The sequence below is a fragment of the Lates calcarifer genome, linkage group LG2 (assembly GCF_001640805.2).
Source record: "Lates calcarifer isolate ASB-BC8 linkage group LG2, TLL_Latcal_v3, whole genome shotgun sequence".
Lineage (NCBI taxonomy): Eukaryota > Metazoa > Chordata > Actinopteri > Centropomidae > Lates > Lates calcarifer.
This window is the reverse complement of record NC_066834.1, coordinates 7,822,317-7,843,561: the sequence shown is the minus strand read 5'-3', so window position 1 is coordinate 7,843,561 and position 21,245 is coordinate 7,822,317. Positions and strand designations below refer to the sequence as shown.

Here is a 21,245-nt window from a genome sequence, read left to right as displayed (position 1 = left end):
ACTACTGAAAACAAGCCTTGGGCCATGTTTACGTTCTTTCATTCACTTTGACTGAGAGTGATGATCACAGTGTTTAAGCAGAGATGTGGGATACTGAAAAGGAGAGGATAAGTGAGTGTTACCAAGCTCATATCTGTCCGTTAAATACAAGGACACAGCCAAGACATCGTTAGCTTAGCTTAGCCACACCCACCAGCATCTCGCACCGTTCCTTTAAATACTTAAAAAAGCATCTATGGTGCAAACAGAAGAATATGAAGACAATTGTCATTAAGTAGTTCAAATTACTCCAAAAGTACTTGAAAAGTACCACCACAGAAACCTACATTTAATACAAATACTTTATTGACAATGTGTGTATGGCATACGTTTTGATGGAATTCCTAAATCATGAGAACACAAACCAGGTTTGTCTTTCTTTTACAGTTTATATCTGTAAAATGACATTGACAATGCATATATAGAATCAAAAGTGCATATTCTTGTTCCTTTTTATTTTGTCCATATACACATTACACTATACATAAATAATTGCATTGTAAAAATGACTCAAGTATGTACATGTATAATATATTTTATATAATATATAAATTTTATATTAAATCTAGGTAGATTACAATTAGGATACTGGGTCAGGAAACCTCATGTGAGTCTGTGAGAGTGAGATTGTGCTATCTGTGGTTGTTGAGTAGCACCTCCAACCAGCAGGGACAGGAAGTGATAAACTGTCTGGAGTAGCATGGCCCCCATCCTTTAGCAAAACTAATGCGAACGCTGTGGGGGTCCCATGGCCCCTCCTGGCTCTCAGGCTTCACGCCGTGCTCAGCCATCCAGCTGGAGCGCTCATAGTCAAACACTTTGAGGGAGAAGCCCGGCATCACCCTCTTCACACTCAGCCCTCGAGCACTGGGTGGGTCCAGAGTGGGTGAGTGGACAAACACCGGGTGCTGGCTGCGGTTGTACACCCACACTCCGTCCGGCTCACGGCTCAGCACAATGCCGAAACCAATTTTACTGCGTATCTGTTGTACACTGCTGCTGCTGCTGCTACTGTTCCCTCTGCCTCCGTGGCTATGATGTCCGTGAAGGCTCGATGTGCCGTGGCTGCCCGGGTCATCGCGGCGGGTGTGGTAGGCATTGGCGTGGAGCTGGCCGAGGCAGAGGCCCGTGCCCTGAGGTAGGTCATAGAAAATGCTGAGCGAGGGCTCGTAGGCTGGATAAAGGCGGCCCACGCGTGTGCGCTGCTCCCAGTAGGCAACGCTGCACCAGTGAGAGCGATGTCCACTGGAGGTCGAGGAGCCGAGGGAGGTACCAGTGTCTGAGGAGAAGAAAAGCGCGGAAGAATTAGTGTCTGCACTGGTAAGTGCGCTAATTTTTAACAACAGTAATTCCTCTTGAAGGGAGGAGAAAATGTTATGCTAAGGGGGAGGAAGAAGGGAGGATGGGAGAGGAAGTCTTTATGCTCAATTTTTTCTCTGTTTTCACAAGGGGTGAGCGACAGCACAAAATCTGGCTTCAGTCCGATACCATCAGGGATATCATTACCAACATGTTTTAGATTAAAAACAGCTTATGTACTATCATGTAGTGGAGAGTGTGTCATGATTTATGAAGTGAATGTATTCTGAATTAACTTTGATTATGACCAAGTGCTTTAGAAAACAACAAGTATTTCTTTATGCAATGTACTAATTACTTAAATGCATGTTACAACACAATACAGTTTATAATGGTGCAAGCATGTACACAACAGCAGCTGAGAAACAAAGAATTGTTCCCAGAACGTTTTCCATATCATTGCTATCACTGCAACTCTGACTACACCTCCTGTCCAACCTCAGCAGGCAACTGGCTGACACTGGAGACTCGTCAGTTGATCTACTTCACCTGGGCAGGTGTAAAATCTGGCCCATGTATTGTCTCTGTCTCTCTCTTCCTACAGCTGACATCCTCCTTTTAAGTAGTTTGCACGTTCATCACCTTATGATATTGCTGTGTTCCACTCTCTATTACCCATCTGTGTTGGCCTTAGTTTTAATAAATAATTCCCATTTTAAGTATGACCTTCTTGTCACGGTCCTTGAGCCAGTTTGTGACATAATGGATACTCAAAACAGTTTGATATCCAAAGTTTGGTACAGCCTTTTACCCTGAGTGACAAAATAAAGGAAAAAACACAAATGAATTGCTGTTTGTCTTTTCCACAAAGAAATCCAGGAACTTTCCTGGGGATAAAAATCCCTCCAGAGCATTGTGATTTGCGTCTCCACAGGAAAGGAAAAGTTCTGGGAGAATTAGGCAACTTAGTTTGCCGATGTATCAAATGCATGATGGTTGGCTTTCAAATTATTTGTACACATGTAACATGTCCTCTGCAAAAATGGATGACAAAGCCTGAACATCATTGGTTGTTGGTCAATCAGTTATAAAACCTGTTGGGGTGTTCCACCCTGGTTATTCACAACCATAAACTACAAGCAAACCAACCTGTTTGCAGTTGCAGGTTTGCTGCAGAAAACGCTAACATACTACATCAACCACATTTGCCGTTGGAAGCCTCATCCCGAAAGTTCCTGAACCTTCAGAAAATGGGAACATTTATCTCCTCCTCTGATGGAAAAGTTCCTGTTCCCAGAGGAAAGTTCCTGCGATGGAAATGCACCTTTGGTAACATTTTGAATCACCCTCTGCTCGTTGCCATAGTTTCTTCAAGTCTCCAAACTTTACTGGAGGCATGAAACATCGCTCTTTCAAAATATATTCCCTCATTTAGTATTTTGATGAAGCTGGTGGAGAGCCCTGTACAATACATTGCTTCAGTATCTCTCAGAGATGTTTATTTGGATTGCAAACTGGTGGCTGAAACATCTATATTATGTGAGTAGAAGATGAGAACATACATGCATACTGTTATTTATGCTCACAGGTCTTATATGTACGGTCCCTGTTAAATAAACTACATAAAGTAAACAAATTATGTGTCATCCATGAATGATGAACTGGATGTGTCTAATGACTGCTCAACAGTGCATGATTCACATAATTCACATACACACACTTCTCATACTTGTTAAACTATTCAATAACCCCTTCAGTTCTGTGTGGAATCAGATGCATTCACTTCACTCATTCATTCATGTTTTTCCTCTAATTTATCATCTGTCTGGTCTGTGTATTTTGAAAAGGGGGCTATAACTGTCAACACCGATCACCCCACTTCCTTCACTGACATCCCTCACCATCTCCCTCCATCACACTCCTTCAGGACTGGAGTTAAAGAGGAGGTAGAGAGCAGCACAGAGAGGGGAGTGGGGGGAGGAGGGGTTGTGGAAAGCATTCAGCTCTCTGTCAACCTAGCGCAAGCCCATGAACCCTTGACCCCCCAGCCTTCATGCTATCAGCTCACATTAACTCCCACACAGAGTGATGCCATTATTTTGCTCCAGAGACTCTATTGACACAGAGGATTTAAAGACCCATGTGCCTGTGGCCCCATTCCTTTCATATTCGGAGCAAACGCCCCCTCTTCATCCACCAGGGGCCAGGATGGCTGCGGCCCTTCTTCCATTAACAAGTTGCTTTTGGGTGAAACCCGGACCGAGATTAGGCTAGGTGTGTTATGTTTGCACAGCGGCCATTTTTGTTTCAGGGGGGACAGGGTAGATGGGTGAGTGGGGTGTACGGAGGCATGGGTGGGTGGGTGGGACATGTAGGAGGAGATGTGTGTGAGTGTTTGTACGCAAATACAAGCAGACACACACACACATGCAGTGGATGATGAGATAGGGCCTCACACATGCACACGTACACACACAAATTGGGCCTTCTGATCCAAACAGTATGACTATAACACAGACACACACACACACACACACAAACACACACACACAAAATTGCACTTCTCATCTGAGGCCCACGTGTGTCATTAGTGAATTCCAGGCTGGCAACTCCTGCGGTCTGGAGTTTTTACAGGTCTCCAATAAGAGAGCTGGCTGCTCAGCTTGCAGGATCTCTCTCTTTCTCTCACTCTATCTCTTTCTGACTCTCTCTCTCTCTCTCTCACACACACACACATACACAAACAAACACACACACACACACACACACACACACACACACACACACACACACACACACACTTTTACAAGCTATGCTCTTCCCTGTAATAAGGCAACACAAACATGTCTGGGGGAAACACAGGGAGACTTTATGAGCTCACGATCAAATTAATTCCCAAAGACGACATAAAACAAACTGGGACTTTTGGGGGCTTTTTAGACATAAGGCACTTTAATTTCTGTCATATAATGAATGATACAGCAAAGGATATAATATTAAATCCTGGCTTTTAAGTTTATAATGCATTAAGAATTCAAAACGCAGTATACTGCAAACAGAGAGACAGAAAAAAAATCTGGAAAAACTCCCAGAAAACTTGAGATCTGCTCATTTAAATCAATGATTAAATATTGAATTCAATTTGGGACTAATTATTCATATCTTGCACTGTACTGTAACTGTGCTGTCATTTTTATGCTCCTGTTTTATTCTATTTTAGCTTATCTTTATCTTGTATTTGATTTTACTCTTTAAATCTTATTTACATCTCTTTTTAGATTATCTTGTGTCTTTTATATAAGGTCTTAATGTCTTATGTGCTTTGATGCTACACATTCATATTTTTAAGTTAGTGTATTTGTTTGCTCATTTGTTTATTTATTTTGTGCCGAGTTTGATTTCCTATCTCTGTCCATTTAACTTTATTTTACTTTATTTCTTTCTGTTTTCTGCCATGTGTAATTGTCCATATACCTCACTGAAGGGTCGTTGTGGAACGAACAACCGGGAGTTTTCATTTCACCATACATATATATCTGCTTGAGCAGACTGATATGGTGAAATGAAAACTCCTCAATCACGATGTCCACCGGTGTCTGACAGCCCAATCTCTCTGTCTAACAGCACGTCACGTCTAATGTTTCTGGCACAGTCTTTAGTGTCATCGTGCTCAGCCTGGCTATCATCCAACTAACAGTATAATGAGCTCGTGTGAGAACGACAAGGGAGTGCAGGGAAGCAGGGAGGAGGAGGAAGGAGGAAGGAGCGGGTGGGCAGCCGACTTCTTCAATGGAATTTTTAAAGCCGGGTTCAAACTGGAGGTTATCAGCATGTTTACGTTTGAGCGGAGGAAGTTGAAAAAGCATGTGCGACTATGTGAATGTGCATGTGTGCATCTGTATGTGAGGGCTGGCAGCAATTACAGCATCCTGCAAGCATTTAAGCCGACCGCCATTTAACAGGTCTGTTTAGCAATTAGATAAGTAGCCTTTGTTATTTCATTTCAACATCACTGTCTCTTAGTGCCAATCTCATCGAAACCCTTGATACACTTGATACACTTCACAGCTGTTTTTACCCAGAGGTGGGAAGAAAGATGGAATATAAAATAAATAACTTGCTGTAAATAAATCATGTTAATGTATAATGTATGGGCTAGTTTTGCTTTTGGACTCATAAAAAGCAGTGGTGATCAAAGTGTGGTCAGTTTCCTGTTGGCTCCCAGCAGATTGTCAAACCTGAACTTAAAACAATGACAGCTCTTCCCATAATTCCTTCTTTTTTTCCTTTTGCTATTTTCCTGTTAACTGAAAAGATATCAAATTTTAGTTAGATATTTGGGGAAATACACTTATTTAGTTTCTTTTCCTGTACAAAAAGCAACAACATATTTGTAGTTTTATGGGAGGGTTATGTGCCAGACTATTTAGTGGCCAGGAGCAGTGACTCCACCTGACAACCTGACTGAGATGACAAGAAGACAAGACTCAAAGAACCCCCTTGAAGCTTAACTAATCATTTTTATGCTTTATTGTTTTGTATGAATTAAACACACAAGGTATGTTAATGTTAATATGTTAATTTAGTGAGCTGGTAGGTGCATTTTTGCCTTTGGACAGAGCCAGGCTAGCTGTTTCCCTCTGTTTTCCAGTCTTTATGCTAAGCTAAGATAACAGGCTGTTGGTTGTAGCCTCACATGTAATCAACAAACATGAACAAGTGGTATCAATCTTCTAATCTAATTCTCAGCTTAAAAAACAAATGGGCATATTTCCCAAACTGTCTAATTATTCCTTTAAACATCCTGCAGTGGAGGCTTCCTCCTGCTAACCCTAACCTGCACGGAGAGGAAGAAAGGGGAAGTGGAGGAGTAAAAAAAGAAAAAAAGACAGAGACCAAATGAAGTGAAAGAGGGAGCGGGAAAATGAGAGGGAGAGAGAGGGAGAGAGAGGGAGAGAACCTGCCAAGCATAACCAGCATCCACGGAAAAAATGAAGAGAGAGAAAGAGACTGTGAGAAAGAGAGGGAGGGAGGGAGACCCTCGTCTTTCATCCAGTGCCAAGGATTAGATTCCCCTCCAGTTATTAGACTCTTCCACTGTGCTGAAAGAAGTGGGTGGGTTGGGGAGAGGGGAGAGGAGGGGGAGGAGGTGAGGGAGTGTAGGGGGGTAGGACAGAGGGACGAGAGGGGAGGATAGAATTCAGCTACTGACCATTGTCGGCCGCCTCTAAGATGCTTTTGTTTTGATTCAACTTCCTCAAATTTCCTCCCAAAGCTCTAAAAGAAAAGTTGAAATAGAATAAAATAAGGGAATAAAAGAAAACACCCCTCCCTGGCTACAAATGGTAGGTTCAGTGTTGTTTGAGACAACTATCATTACAGGGCAACTTCAATCCAGCAAGCCACATTTAAGCTGGCGTCTTGACTATCTCTGCCATCAGAGGGCTGTGTTATCGCCAGACATGGCCTCTACACTCAAACACAACAGGGGCTCTCGCTCACAAACACGCACATTCTTACATACACTCCTTCCTTCATCCTCTTTTTTCCATTGTAAAAGTGGATCTTGTGATGTAGCCTGCCGCACCACTTCTTGTTTAATAACACAAATCTCTACCAGCGATCCATTACTTCATACGACCACATTCCTTGAACCCACAGGGCAACCAAGCCACAGAAAAGTTATTGCGTGTCCTTTGTAAAATTCCTAGGAAGACGTGTTTGGAGGCAGTTTAGAAAAGCTCCTCCAGGAGGAAGAGAGAAAGTGACCAGTTTCCTGCATTTCTGCTGCGACTTCAAAGTGCCAGACAACTGAAGCCAAGGAATGTCTCAGGTTTTGCATACATCACTGAATCCTGGACAACTCTGCTGTCATGTCTTATATCATCCACCAAGATGCCAAGTTCATGTCGTCGTTGTGGACATAAAAACACTGGAAAGAAGAAATACTGAAGATTTTGATGTTTTCACTTCAGTTTCATGATTACAGCTGGAGAAATTCTCCAGTTCCTCTGTCGTGTAGCAAAAAGACAACTTGACATTGGCAAAGTTTTCACACAGATCAGTAAAGAGATAATGTCCTGGTGATCAAGTGGTTAAGATGCATACAAGTGACTGCAAAAAACCTTGGTCACATGTTATCACCCCTTTTATCTCCCTGTTTGTCCTGTCTCTATATAGTGCTGGTCTGCCAGTAAGAAATCATTTACAAAGGAACAGCAAAAAACATTTTAAAATGTTCCTATCCAACATGTGATCCTGTTTCATTGCCAGTTTCATAAATGAGTTTGCACTGTATAATCTCTAAATTTGTGACTCAAATCATTCAAGGCATTAGAGGCAAATTGAGAAATTAATCCAGTCATACAATCAGTGCTCTTTGGTGAAATCTGTTGCCTTATTTCAATTTCAATAAACTCAGAAACAGGAAAGTACGAAACACCATCACTCAACCTCCTGTTGTAGAACGTGCACACAAGGGCCTGAACATCGTTGGTGTTTATCTGTTGTTGAGATTTGACCCACTGTAACTGATGCAGTCTGGTTTCTTTTCTTTGCACAACAGCTTTGCCATTGGAGATGGTGAATTTGGTAAAAATACAAGCTGCTCTGACACATGAAGCAGCACTGAAAAACGTACTGCAGGGTGTTATTATTCATATTTGACAACTAGCTACCTCACTAGAGGGCTATGTTAGATTAACGATCTGATAAAACTTAGAGTGCGTTTTCAGTGGGTGGGCCTACTTCGTTGATTTCTACAGGTGGACAAAAAGAATGATGTGAAACTGAATTAATCTGAGTAAGCAGACTGACTGGCTGATTGGATTGAGCATTATTGTGGGTGGTCTTGCATTTTAAATCACCCTGAAACTGATTTTCACTTCCTCGCAGCAAGTTTAGTTTCAGTGCAACTTAACCAACCAAGCAAGAGAAGGGTTGGACTGAGGCCTAAATTATACTTTTATAGGGCATTAAGGTGTCACAGCAGCTACAGCATGAGGTGATTTATTGTTGTGCATCAGCTCTCTCTCCTCACTGTTGTAGCAACAGCGTTAATGTAGATTGTTTGATCGATTTCTGTGCTTTCCCTCTATGCCTGATGTAATCATGTTCATTCTTACTTTATTTGTGAGCAAGAGAGGTGAAAACAATCACATCAAAGTCAAAGTTTCCACTGGAACTAGCTTTGCTAGATGAGGAGGAGCCAATCTATTGACCGTTTTTGATGGGGAGAACATTAGTCCTTTTTCTTCAGCCTGCTTCAAACAGAGCAGCTCAATCACAGTTTGTGTGGTGTCTGAATACATGCAGCCCCTATACATGTGGTTATATTTTTCAAGAGCCATGTTTGTACAGAGGCACTGGAGACAGAAATACAGGTATTGTGACACTGCCACTGAGATAAGTCAGGCAGGACTGGAGAAATATGGAATTTTGTAGTTTTAAGAATAACCAGTGCCTTTAGTTTTTTCTAAGAAATAATTAAAATCTTAACCGACACAAAAGCAGACACAGAAGAAGCAGAGCTCTGTAGTTGACAAGTCTCCCCTCCCAACACATTCCTGGACAGGCCCTCTTCCTCGACACTTCCTCCCCCCGCTCAGCCAGTCACAGGGGTCAAGTTGACAAGTCTCTCATTGAGCCTCACATGGTCTGACTATATGGCCTTCAATCCTCACAACATAATTACACACATTTATTGGTGAAATAGATCCATTTGTTCCACAATGAAATTATGAAATTCCTTCTAAAACTTAATTTGGGAGAATTATCTGAATGGGAAACGCAAGTGCTGATATAGAAATACAAAACTATGGACTGACAATACAATGCACAATCGCTATACATAACTCTCAGTCTGGGGTGACACAAGAACTGTGAGACTGTGAATAAGAAGAATGTGTATACGTGCAAACACAGCTGGAAACAACCTTATAAGAGTGATGGGAGTGAACCAATCAAGTAAACAATGAGCTGCAAGTCGCCAGAGTCCACTGATCTGTGGGTTTGTCGCTACTAACATCAACAGGATTGTTCACATCTGTGGTGTTAATCACAAATATGTAAGGCAAATTTATGGTTTCCATGTCCACATATCCATGTGGGTCTGCGTGACATCAATTTCATCATCTGCCTAAGTCTGCGAGAGTCCGTGCAGTGCAGACCTCCGGACTGCAAGCACGCCGGCTGCTCATACTGACAAGTAAACTGGATGCACACACTGTACATACTGACTGTTTATTTCATACCCTTGGTGCTTTCTCATGTTGTTCAGCTGAATACAACAAACAAAAGATCTCTTCCTCTTGCTGTCCATAAGTAACCCTTGTGTTTTCTGGTGTGGAACGTGTCTGCCTACACATACTCCCGACTGTAGTATGAACAGAAGTCTGCAATCCACAACCATCCAAGGGCAAGTGGGAAACCACGAACTGGCTTTTAGTCATGGCAACCAGCAAATCATCATTTGATTTAAATCAAGTGATTTAAATGCAGACAATTTAGAACATCATTTCAGTATGAACCAAGACAATCTTTGCCCAAAACATGAATCACTCTTGCATTCATCTTCTAGTCATCTAATGTTCAGCCTGAGCATTTAGCAATGCTAACATGGGAGTTAACAGAAAACTACTGTACATTATACACTTTAGCTTCGCAGTTTCTAAAAAAAATTTAGAGCAAAAGAAGTAGCATTTATCAAGAGATTACATTAAAAGATTACAACCTTATTGAAAAGTGTCAAACAAAGCAGTAAACCACAACGCACACAGAATAAGAACTGAACAATGACTAATGGAAAGTCCTGTGTGTGAAAAAGGAGTGTGTCTGTGTGGATACATATACATATGTGGCTTTACATTTCTTATCAAATTCACACTGTGTAGCTTAAACACTGTATGTGTTTGCCTGTCAGTGTGGTTTCCACTATCACGGGTGAACGCTTTGCTCACATTCACACAATTGTTCTCACTAACAACAGGCAGCTACAGCTCCTGAAAACTCCTGAAAACGCTGCCTCCCTCAAATAAACTTGAGTCTTAATTCGGCGTTGCACTCAGCTCACAGCACAGGCGACAGTTTCCTACATTTCATAGAGTCAGAGTCTGTCGACATCTGCAAAGAATCTTTAGGTTCAGCAGCATGGCAGGATTCCATTAAAAGCCAAATTGCGAGTTGGCAAAAACTCTGAGGGAACAACGGAAAGCCACAGCCAGTCCTGTAATTTAAACCTTATTTTAAATTGTGATGGCCTGACAACATGGACTGAAAGAGAGAGGGAGCGATTGAGAGTTAGAAAGACAGAGAAAACAGGATGGTGAGAGACCGAAAAAGAGCAAGTAGAGGCTAAAATGTGGGTATTTTTTAGATAATAAAGAATAACCACATCATCCACTAGGGCAGAAGTAAAATTGACATTGAGAATTTGAACAGCAAAAGTGAAGGGAGAAATGCTAATAAAAGCATTATTGTTGTTTGCAACAATACAAAACAACATTTACTTCATAATCAGTATTGTTACTGATGTGCAACACTTTCTAAATTCATGACCTTGGAGAGGTCGAGGCCTGCTCGTTCAGTTTTATTCCAAGGTGTAAATGTTTGAGATGGGCTTCTGCATCTGCAAATCCATAAACACATTTGTATGTGGCTGCAGTGCACACAGTGTTACCACAGATACAGATGCACCTAGCAAAAAGGGAATGTATGAAAAATCAAAATCAAACAGAAATCCTAGAAAATAAATGTGTAGTGAAAAAATTGGGATGCAAGCAAATGTGTCCTTTTGCTTCTTTCTTTTAGTTTTATGCTTTGTTTTGGACAATGATGATACTGGATGTCCTCTTTTTCTACTCAACCAATCAGCATCTACTCCAAGCATGCTTGAAGCACAAGTATTTTAGAAGTACGCATGTTGACTGTTTAGGAGCATCCTCACGCTAAATTCACCCAGAAACCATCTTTCTGACATTTATTTGTATCTTCACTGACAGACATTTCAACATTAAAGCCTTGGAGGTGACAAGGCGCCATTAGCTAAGAGTTCACAGCTTATTTACGCCCATAATGACTAAATACAGATTTTGAAGTTGAGGCTGATTCAAGGCTAACTCAAGAAAACAATAAACTGGAATGAAAAAACAACACAACAACACAGCTCAAGCTGGAAAACAGCACGCAGAATGACAATGAAGTTGTAATTTCTTCTGAACATGTTGTTGAAAACCAGCACGCTTGTTTTTCAAGTCAGGTTCGAGTTAAGTTACGTTAAGTTTAAGTCTCATATATGAGCTGTGCCCTGCATCCTCAGCTGCATACCCTGCATGTAGTGAAAAAGAGACGTGATGGAAAATATTTGAGGAAATGGCAAATGGTTAATGGGCCAGCACTTGATGTTGAATTCCATAGTCTAATGTGTCTCAGTCAGGCATAAGAGCAAGTGTTGTACGCGTGCCAACAAACAGGCTGGAGGTTCAGGTCACTGAGAGGACCCATCCAGACGTAGACAGATTCTCACTGGACGAAGTAGAATGTGGGTGTTTACTTTTTGTCTTTGCACAATTTTTTTTCTTTACATCTCAAGACTTTTTGACACACCACTAAATGAATTCTACTTAGATTCTGCAAAGGTATCTCATGTAATATTCATGCTTCTGTAAGTCAAATCTTTACTTTAGAGTTGTAGAGTCTCAGTAGATGATTTACAAGACCTCGTCCAACTGTGTCAGCCTGGAGTGACCTGGAAAGCTTCACACTTTCTGAACTTAACTCACTGAAAACAGCACGGTGTAGTCAAAACTCTTAAAACTGTCTTCCAAACTTCCAAGAATGTCAGCTCAGCTCTGTGTTTCTTAAGTATTAACAGCGATATGTTCAAACATGTATCAGATGTCACTCTCCAGAGTCAGACCCCTTATCCCCCCACCACCTCTTTCACTCCAAGACCCTACTCCCCCCTCACCTTCCCAATTTCCCAACATTCCTGGGCCGTGCCCCATCAGTCAAAGGGCCAATTCATGGGGTTAATGCTGCAGCGAGTGCAGACAGGGCTTTGAGACAGGATGTTTGGCTGATACCTTGCTCTGCTTAAGCAAACAAGCCACCAAAATATGATTACTGAGGGAGCAGTCTTCTTGTCTTACTTTAATGCATCCAGGCCACACTAATGTCCACTAAGTATTATTGCTTCACTTGTTTCCACATGTTCAATAGCCAGAGCCTAATGACGACAAGGTGGACAAATGTTTGACAATTACAATGATGCCGTCTGGCTAAAGCTGACAGGGGCATCACTAACTGCTCTCTTTGGCATCGCTCCTTCAGATAATGCTATGCATACTGGTCAGTGCTGTGACACATAAAAAGATAAAAAGCACACAGTCATGCTAGCAATGCTACGAGGAAAACAGAAAACCACAAATGAAGAGAAAACTCAGTTTTTTGCAGATCAAGTATAAAATTTGGGGTAGGTTTTGTGCAAGGGCATTTTCATATTAGGTTCAATTGCTTCATACCACGCCTGAGTATGACTGCATTTCCTCTCCATGCCCGTTTTTGCATCAGTTCTGTACCTGAGTACACTCAAGTATCTACACACTCTAATGGAGCAGATGGCAGTATGCAACTGGCTCGTTTGCGGCTCGCCAATAAACACAATGCAAAAGAGTGCGCTTCCATTCACGTTCTAAATAGAAATCCACTTCCTGTTTTGGTTGAAATAGTTTTCATACCTGGTGCACCTTTTTGGCCCTTTGACTGATGGGTGCACTTTTGCTCATTTGATCAGTGTTCACACTGATCAAATGAGCAGGACTTTGGGATCAAGTGTATTCAACTCTGGGCCCGAGTCTCTGATGTGAAAGCCCCCTAAATCAAAAACAGTTTAATCCGTTTACATTGTGCATCTTATGAGAACTAATTTTAAATTTACAATACAGCCCTTCATCTGACATGAATAATAATCAGGTTCAAGCATGAATGAACAGGATTTGCCTCTACAGCACAAATTTGCAAAGCATGAAAGTATCTGGAGTCACACTAGCATTACTCGAAAGAGCAAACGTGGCTGTCTACTACACACTGTAATTTCCTACATTTCTCTCTTTAAAGTTCGAATATAACAGGCTTAAAATTAACAATACTTTACAACTGTAGCAACTAACATTTTCTCAATTTCCTTTATAGTTTGTAACAAACATTGTAGGCTTTTCTCGTAAATATCCTTGCAATTTACAGCTAAATACCGACTAATTTTTAGGAAATTTTAAGGAGAGCTTTATCAGTCAGTATCAAATTTAACGACCATTACCAAACAGTCAACCATGCAAATACAGCCACATCTGACAAACACTGGTAATGATTATAGGTTAATGTGATATTGGCAAATTTCATTCCAAGTTTTAGCAATTTTGTGCACCTCACAGGAAGAACGGAAGCAGTAGAAAATAGTGCAGATGGTCCAGATAATGTGTATTTAGAGAAAAGGCAACATAAACTTTGTCAAATATGAAATACAGCAGACACGTAACAATTATGAAGGTAGAGAAGCAGAGCTTTGCCTCCCTTCCAACAAATCGCGTGATTGGAGTGTGTGAGTGTATGTGTGTGTGTGCGTGTGTGTGTGCGTCTGTTTGTCCTGATAGCACCCCTATGTGAGTACTCTGAGACGATCTTATCACTGAGTCAGACAGAAATTCCTCCCTGTCTCTCTCCCTGTCGCACACACAGACACACTGACACACACACACACACACACACTGACAATATGAAACTGAATGGCATGTTTTGTTGGAATCACAGAGGGATGGTTCAAGTAGATATAAGCCCACTAAACTTCCAGTAGACATTTCCCTTTTCAAAGCAGGGCTGTTTGCTGTGGTTTAAAGGGAACGTTAACTGATTGAATGATAAAAGAGGCCAGGGCAAAGGTATGTATGGACCACACCCTGCTGCAGCCTTTTTTGTCTTAAAGCTAGGGTACATAGCTGGCTTTAAAGGAACAAAAAAAAGATGCTGAAGTGCCACAGCACATGCTCAATGCTTGTATTTGTTCTAAAGAAAACATCACAAGCTTTAGATGATATGCCAGAGGATCACCTAAACAAAAAAGATTCATTTACACTCTTGAAAGATCTAACCAGCATCAAGGGCTTTTTAAGCTACAGTCAATTATTTGATACATGCTGAAATAAGCTTCATGTTCAGCTTATTTCCTGCTATTCTACCAGCTGTAGCTCTAAAACAGAAGTTTTATAACCTGTCAGAGTTAACAACAAAGGTACATGCAGATTTCTTGGCTATCTCTGCTCAGCCGAGTCCCGTTCCTGCTCACGCTCTTGGCCAGTTCTCGGCTCCAGTGTTCTAGTGTAGGGGGCAGGGGATCAGAGACCACACACACATACTCCACACACCACATCTTGTAAGAAAACTGATCTATTTCCACTCATTTCACCAGGAAAACAATGGGAGGTTCCCCCTGTTGCTACTCAGCTCAGAGGTGGCTGAAAATTGCAACCTAAAACTTGACTCTTGATTGACTTGTGACCTTGACTGGACAGACTTTGGATCATTTGTCAATGGAAATCAACTTTGCAGTTCTTACATGGGCAGATTTGTTTGAATGCAAAAGTATGTAATAAGGGGATACAAGCTAGGAAATAAATAGTGTGATTACTTGTATCAAAAATACACATGGGTCATTTATCTCAAGCCTCTCGTCTAAATGGAGCCATAGAACTAGCATTGTAGACATGGAAGTCCTACAGTCTGTATTTTTTATTTTTTGCATCTTCTGGTTTTCATATCCTGGAGGGAGTCTACAGTCTACAACTAAAAACATACAAATTGAGGGTATTTTATGAGCTGATTTTAAGGCTGAATGTATTGAATCTGACCACTTCTTGGCTAAAAGAAATTAAGATAAATAGTAATTATAGCATTTACCCCTAAATTGTACTTCTGACAATGTGGGGAAAGCTTGGAAACAGCATGTAAATGTTCATTTTGGGAAATAAAATGCCCAGAAATTATAATTGAACAGTTCATTGAATAAGTAAAACATGGAAAATCTTGTTGAATGTTGAGATGAGCATGGGGAAGACTTGTGACCTCAGTATTTCTGAAATGGTGCCGCCAGCTCTGCCTTAAACCTCCATAACAACTCAGTAAATGACTTTAACTTTAAGCATCGACTTTCACAAAAAGTCTAAAGTTGATTCCTGGACACAAAAGACAAACAAACCCAAGAAAAGTCTCACTGGAATTACACCAGTCCCTCTCTCTCTGAGGACTCTGACAGGTCTGCGATGCCGTGACTACACTACACTACACAGACTTCATAGGTGCCCATTCACCTTTCAACACCGTCCACAAGCGAGCCCAGGGAGGCTTGATCGAGTGGGTTTGTGGGTTTCTTCTAACGCTACAAGAACCTCTCCACCCGACCCCAGCACGTAAACAAATAAAGCTCCAGTTTCATCATCTAGAGGGGGCTGTTTCCTGTCTAAACGCAGCCCTCAGCCCCCCCAACACACACACACACACACACACACACACACACACACACACACACACACACCACCCCACCCTCCTCCACATATACACGCACGCACACAAAACTCTACACCTCCGCCTCATCAGAAACGCTCGGCTCCCCCGCCCCCAAAATGCCAGTCTCTTTCCACTGCTCAATTGCCGAGAGGAATGGAGGGATTTGAGGGAAGAAAGAGGGAAAGAGGGGGATGGGTGGTTTGAGAGGCAAAGGGGATTGGGAGTATGCACAGGGATCTTATTGCAGCTTCATCCCAGTGAAATATTTTGCTGTGGGGAAAGCATAGGGAGAGAGAGAGACAGGGAAAGAGAGACAGAAAGGCTACACTGCTGTGCCATCTAGATAGTGAGAGACCCCAGACCCCCACCGAGCCCTCCATGCTTCTCTGACAATAGAAGCTTTATGCAGCAGAGTTTTTGCTTGTCTTAACAGCCTTTGAAAATAGGAAGGAAAGCACAACATAATAACATCAGTAAATGTAATTTACCCCTTTATTTAAACAGTCAAGGAAGATGCATGCTATGTGTTTGCATGCATGGTTGTGTGTGTCTACAAAAGCACTCACGCACACTCATGAAACTCAAAAACTTTTTCCATTTGTGCTTCCAAATGCATGTGTGTGGCAAAAGTTCCTTCTTCTGGGATCAACTTTCAGCATCACACTCCCTCTGAACCAAACATCTGCCCAGTCACAATGCTCATGTGCTCGTGATGCAAGTTACTCACCTGTGTAGTCTCTTGGCATAATGTGAGGCGGACTGGAGAAGAGGGAGGGCACAGTTTCAGTGTAAGACAGAGTTGAGTCTAGTGATGGTGGAAAAAGCACAGACATGAATAAGAAGAGTGAAAACCAGAATATTATTCACAGTCATTTATCAAGCAAAAATTCCACACATTCTCTGGTTACAGCTTCTTGAATGTGAGGATTTACTGTTTTAGTAAAGTATGATTATAAATACTTGACGTGGTGATACATATTTGGGGGGTTTTGGGCAGTTTGTAGGAAAAAAACTATTTGAAAACATCACTGTGGCGCTTTATGACATTTTATAAAATGAGCCATTAATCAATGAATAAAAAAATATACCTGTCAGATTAATCAATAATGAAAATACTGATTGGTTACTGTCCTAATACAGTACCTCAGACTGTAGAACAAGCAGCCTCTTTGCACAAACAGAGCTTTTAGATGTCGTGCTCATCAAAAGGGAAGATGAGTACAGGTAGAGACTGACTAACTTTGTGTTACCGTCAGCACAAGCAGCTTTTCAAAGATAATCTGTGTTTCCAGTCTAAAAATACAAAGGTGACGCCACCCTCTGTGTCATTTACTGGTTTGTAATGTGGTAGGCCTTTTTTTTTCTCCAAACTCACCCAGTGGCTTGTGTTCATCTGAACGGGACAGAGAGTATGGGGGAGGAGGTGATTCTGGAAATACAAAAAAAATGAATGTTAAATTACAGGCTGTATGGTCGTAATCCTAAATCAAAACAACTGAACTAATAATGCCTCACACAGTATTAGCTGCTGCATGAAACTATTGAAAACTTTAAATCTTAGACAACAGTCTGTAGATTTTACTTTGTGAAAAGCTTACAGTCGCATAATCAGTTAATTATGTTATTAATTGTGTCAAATCTCCAGTCCACATACAATTATAAGGCACCAAAAGTATCACTGCTGTGGTGAAGCACTTGTCAGACAAGAATATAACTTCTTATATGTAACATTACATCACAAACAAATGGTTTTGTCTCCTGTCAGAAAATACACTCTGTTACAAAAATGTTTCCATCCTAAAACACAGCTTATGTTTCTTACAATCATCCATCAAGAAGAACTCAAGGACATTAAATAAAATCGGTAGCCCGTAAATCATCTTACAATGAATAATAAAATGTTCATCCTCACCTAAATCACATAATTGAGTATTCCCTCTTCGCACAGACCATTAAACCTGCCTGTTCCTAAAACTAATGATAACGTAGAGATCATGTACCTGAATGTAACTGTGCACAGAGATGTTTGACCTCTGGCTAAATTCTGCTTCACATAAGACTCTATACACAGCAGTTGTTTTTCATGGCTCATAGAATCATACTAACAGCCAATCTTCCCTTAACCCTAAGGACCAATTTCTGAAAACCATATTTAGTTTTTCTTTTGAACTAATATGTGTAATTCATCATCATAGTGCAGATCTAACCTGGGTCACCAGGTAGTTAATCCCAAGCACTGTACATATGTTTCTTTTAAGAGATGGTCAGTGTTCAGCTTCTCTCAGCTAAGACATTTTCATTCACACACAGATTAACAGGGTGACTGCTGTGTGTGTGTAGGCAGCACTGAAAGCTAATAAGCAACGCTGCTCCTACGGTTGTTGTTGCTGCTGCTGCTGCTGGGATAGTCCCTTCAGTCCAAAGTGGACATGGGTTTGTGGCTGCGGCCCCTTTAAGAGCAGAGCCAGTAATTGCCGGAGTCCTCAGTCAGTCAGATACCCAGCGAGTCAGTCTGGCGCCAGCACTAAGCAAACTGTATATTATCGGCACTCCTTCACCTAAATAACAAGAGGAGGACCTCCTTGTCAGAGAAAAAAGAGCCTAAGTGCAACTTGAGAGCGACCTTCAATTGGATGATGTGGGAAGCAGCAAAGTTTTTTCGCAAATTTAAATAGGTGTGTAATGTGTTTGGAATGTCGAGAGGAAATCAAAGTAATGGTTGACTAAAGTAAAAGCTAGAGTTATGAAAAGATTATAAAACTGTAGGGCAGGCCATAAAACACATGAAGAGTATCAGTGGCGTTTCCTCACAGGAGTTTCAGTGTTGAGCTTTAACATCATTGTAGAAGAAAAAGAAACAACTTTATAGATGCTTTTTCCCTCTTGGTTGTGACGCGGTTTGACACTTGAATCAACAATAACAACATTCTTCATTGGGTGCAGGCCTCTGGCAAACAACCCTCTGATTTATTGGAAATCCCCAATAATTTCATGCTATATCTTCTAAATTGTATATGGGCCATAAATCTATCTGCTGCATAAAGTCTATTTCAGTTAATGACACACTTCTCTTTTATGAGATTAAGTTTAGTCTCTGTAAGGCCCCTCACCTGACATTGAACCTCCAGAGGTTCTTGAGGTAGTCCCAGGGGCCCCCATAAAAGCGATGGTTTCATTTCATTAATGCCTAATTTGGTGAAAGTTAGTTGAGCAGGATCATATATTTTCAGTTATCTCCCATTCTTACTCATACATTTGAGCATTTTTCTTTTTCTTCATTTTTCTGAGGGAAAAGATCTAATACCTAATCAGGGCACTTTGATTCAAACCTCCCCCATTCTCACCCCTCCAATGTCGGTGTCCTTACCTGGCCCACATAAGCGGCTGTAGTGATAGGGGTTGCAGCACACCTTTGCGCTGTCCACTGCGCCGAAGCTCTGACAGTGGCACAGCGCTTTGAGCCGGGCTGAGAGCGGCAGGTCGCTCCAGCGGTACAGTTTACACAGGAGATACTCTGGAGAGATGTGATGAGCGCCGAGCCGCAGCTCCGTGCTCGGCACCATGACGCACTCGCTGGGTGGCCCTCCTTTAGCCTCTACAGCCTTCGCCAAGGCGTCCAGCGATCTCTCCTTGAGTCTTTTCAAAAAAGCATGAGCAGTGCTCGCGAGTTCATCCTCCAGCCCCGCATGCCTCGGTGCGCACAGACAAGGGCCCCCTCCGTCTTTTCTCGGGGACCAGTAAGAGCTCCGAGGTCTGAGATCCCATTCCCCAAACAAACAACACGTCACCGTCCTACTGTCGCCCTCCTGTCCCGGCCGGGAGCCTCTGTGCTCCGTGACGCACATGGCACCCCGGTCATCGTCAGGCTGCTCCTCTTCCTGCCTCTCCGCGCTCTCCGACAGGTCTCCAGCCTCCCCCGTGAGTCCCGGAGCCGGGTCAGTGTGTGTCACCGACCGCTGCTCATGTCTGTGGAGCTTTCCTGAGTGTCTGCCACTCGGACCGTTCCGTCCTCCATCACCTCTTCTGCTTCCATCCCGCCCGTCGCTCTCAGTGACCAGACGGCTTCTCCAGAGTCGCCGTACAAGACCTGAGCGTTTCGACTTGAACATACGACAGCCTAGACAGTTTTGGATGTGTCCTGTCGGTCCCGTCCGGTTCTCGGAGGATGCCACATCGATTTACACTCGCCGCGCAAGACCGGGGGTTTGTGCACGGTGCGCACAACATGCGCAGCCGGTGGTCACCGTTTCCTGGCTCCCCCACAGCATTAGAAAGTAATATTCAGTCATGCGTCGCGTTAAACATCACTAAACGTCTGAAGAAGGAGAAGGCTACGCACAGTCACTGCTCAGTGACCTGCTGTCGCCAACTCAATTAAGCCACAACTCTTGCCAGTCCTCTCTCAGAGCCTTCAACTCCCCTACACTCTGGAGATCCCGCACACGATCCACAAACCATAGTCAGACCACTCAGGAACAGTATCAGTTTACATTAACAAAAAGAGCATCAGGAACATAACTCCAAAACTTCCTCCCAGTTTCTTCATGAGCTTCGTGAACCTCTCGATCTGTAAAATCCGTCCTTCACCCCGAAATAAATCCTTACAACAGTGAAATCCCGGTGGTTTCTTTCGCTGTGGTGGAAGCAACAATCGCGCTGCAGAGTCCCGGGGTAAGGCAGAGATGGTCGGGGACTCCAGGACGGGCTCCGTGCTGAGAAGTTGTTTTAAAGAGAGCTGGAATTACTCCACTCTCCACAACCCTGCAAGTCTTCCACGGACGGACGGACGTGCACGCGCGCACGCACGCACGCACACACACACACACACACACACACACACACACACGCACGCACGCTCCTGCACACACACCAGAGTCAAGCTGGACTGAATAAAACAGACTCGACTGATTTTCAAAATAAAAACAGTTATGGTTAACTGTTAAAGAAAAATGTAAAAAAAAAAAAATAAAATAAAATAAAGAATGCTTTAAAGATGAATGTGAATAAAAAAATTCACTGCAAAAATACTAAAGTGAAGTTACTTTGGAAAGAGGCCAACACGTCTCTTTTTAGACAGAGATAGCGCAATATTGGCATTAAAAAGACCCTCTAATACGCAGCTTTTGCTTGTTTACACTGAACCACACAAAACCGGATTAATGCCGCTCAGGTGCGTGGTTTTATACAGCATGACGCATCGAAGCGTTACAGGTAACACTGCAGTCTCGGCGTCTGTTCCGCCACTCAAGCTCACATTTTTATACAGTCGTCATTCGGCTGTGTACTGGCCTCCACTGTCGGTTTAAAGGTGGGGCTGATGAAGCTCCACTATACCGCCTCCGTACCTTTTATAC

General features: G+C 42.3%; 1 protein-coding gene across 1 annotated transcript; it reads right to left on the bottom strand.

Moving 5' to 3' along the window:
- Positions 1 to 323: 323 nt before the first annotated feature.
- LOC108887879 (mothers against decapentaplegic homolog 6-like) lies at positions 324 to 20,704 on the bottom strand. Its single transcript, XM_018683545.2, is given in 5 exon segments — positions 324 to 1,318; positions 16,619 to 16,696; positions 17,267 to 17,320; positions 19,259 to 20,069; positions 20,071 to 20,704. Coding segments are annotated over 5 exon segments (1,638 nt in total). The 5' UTR covers positions 20,119 to 20,704; the 3' UTR covers positions 324 to 671.
- Positions 20,705 to 21,245: the final 541 nt, after the last annotated feature.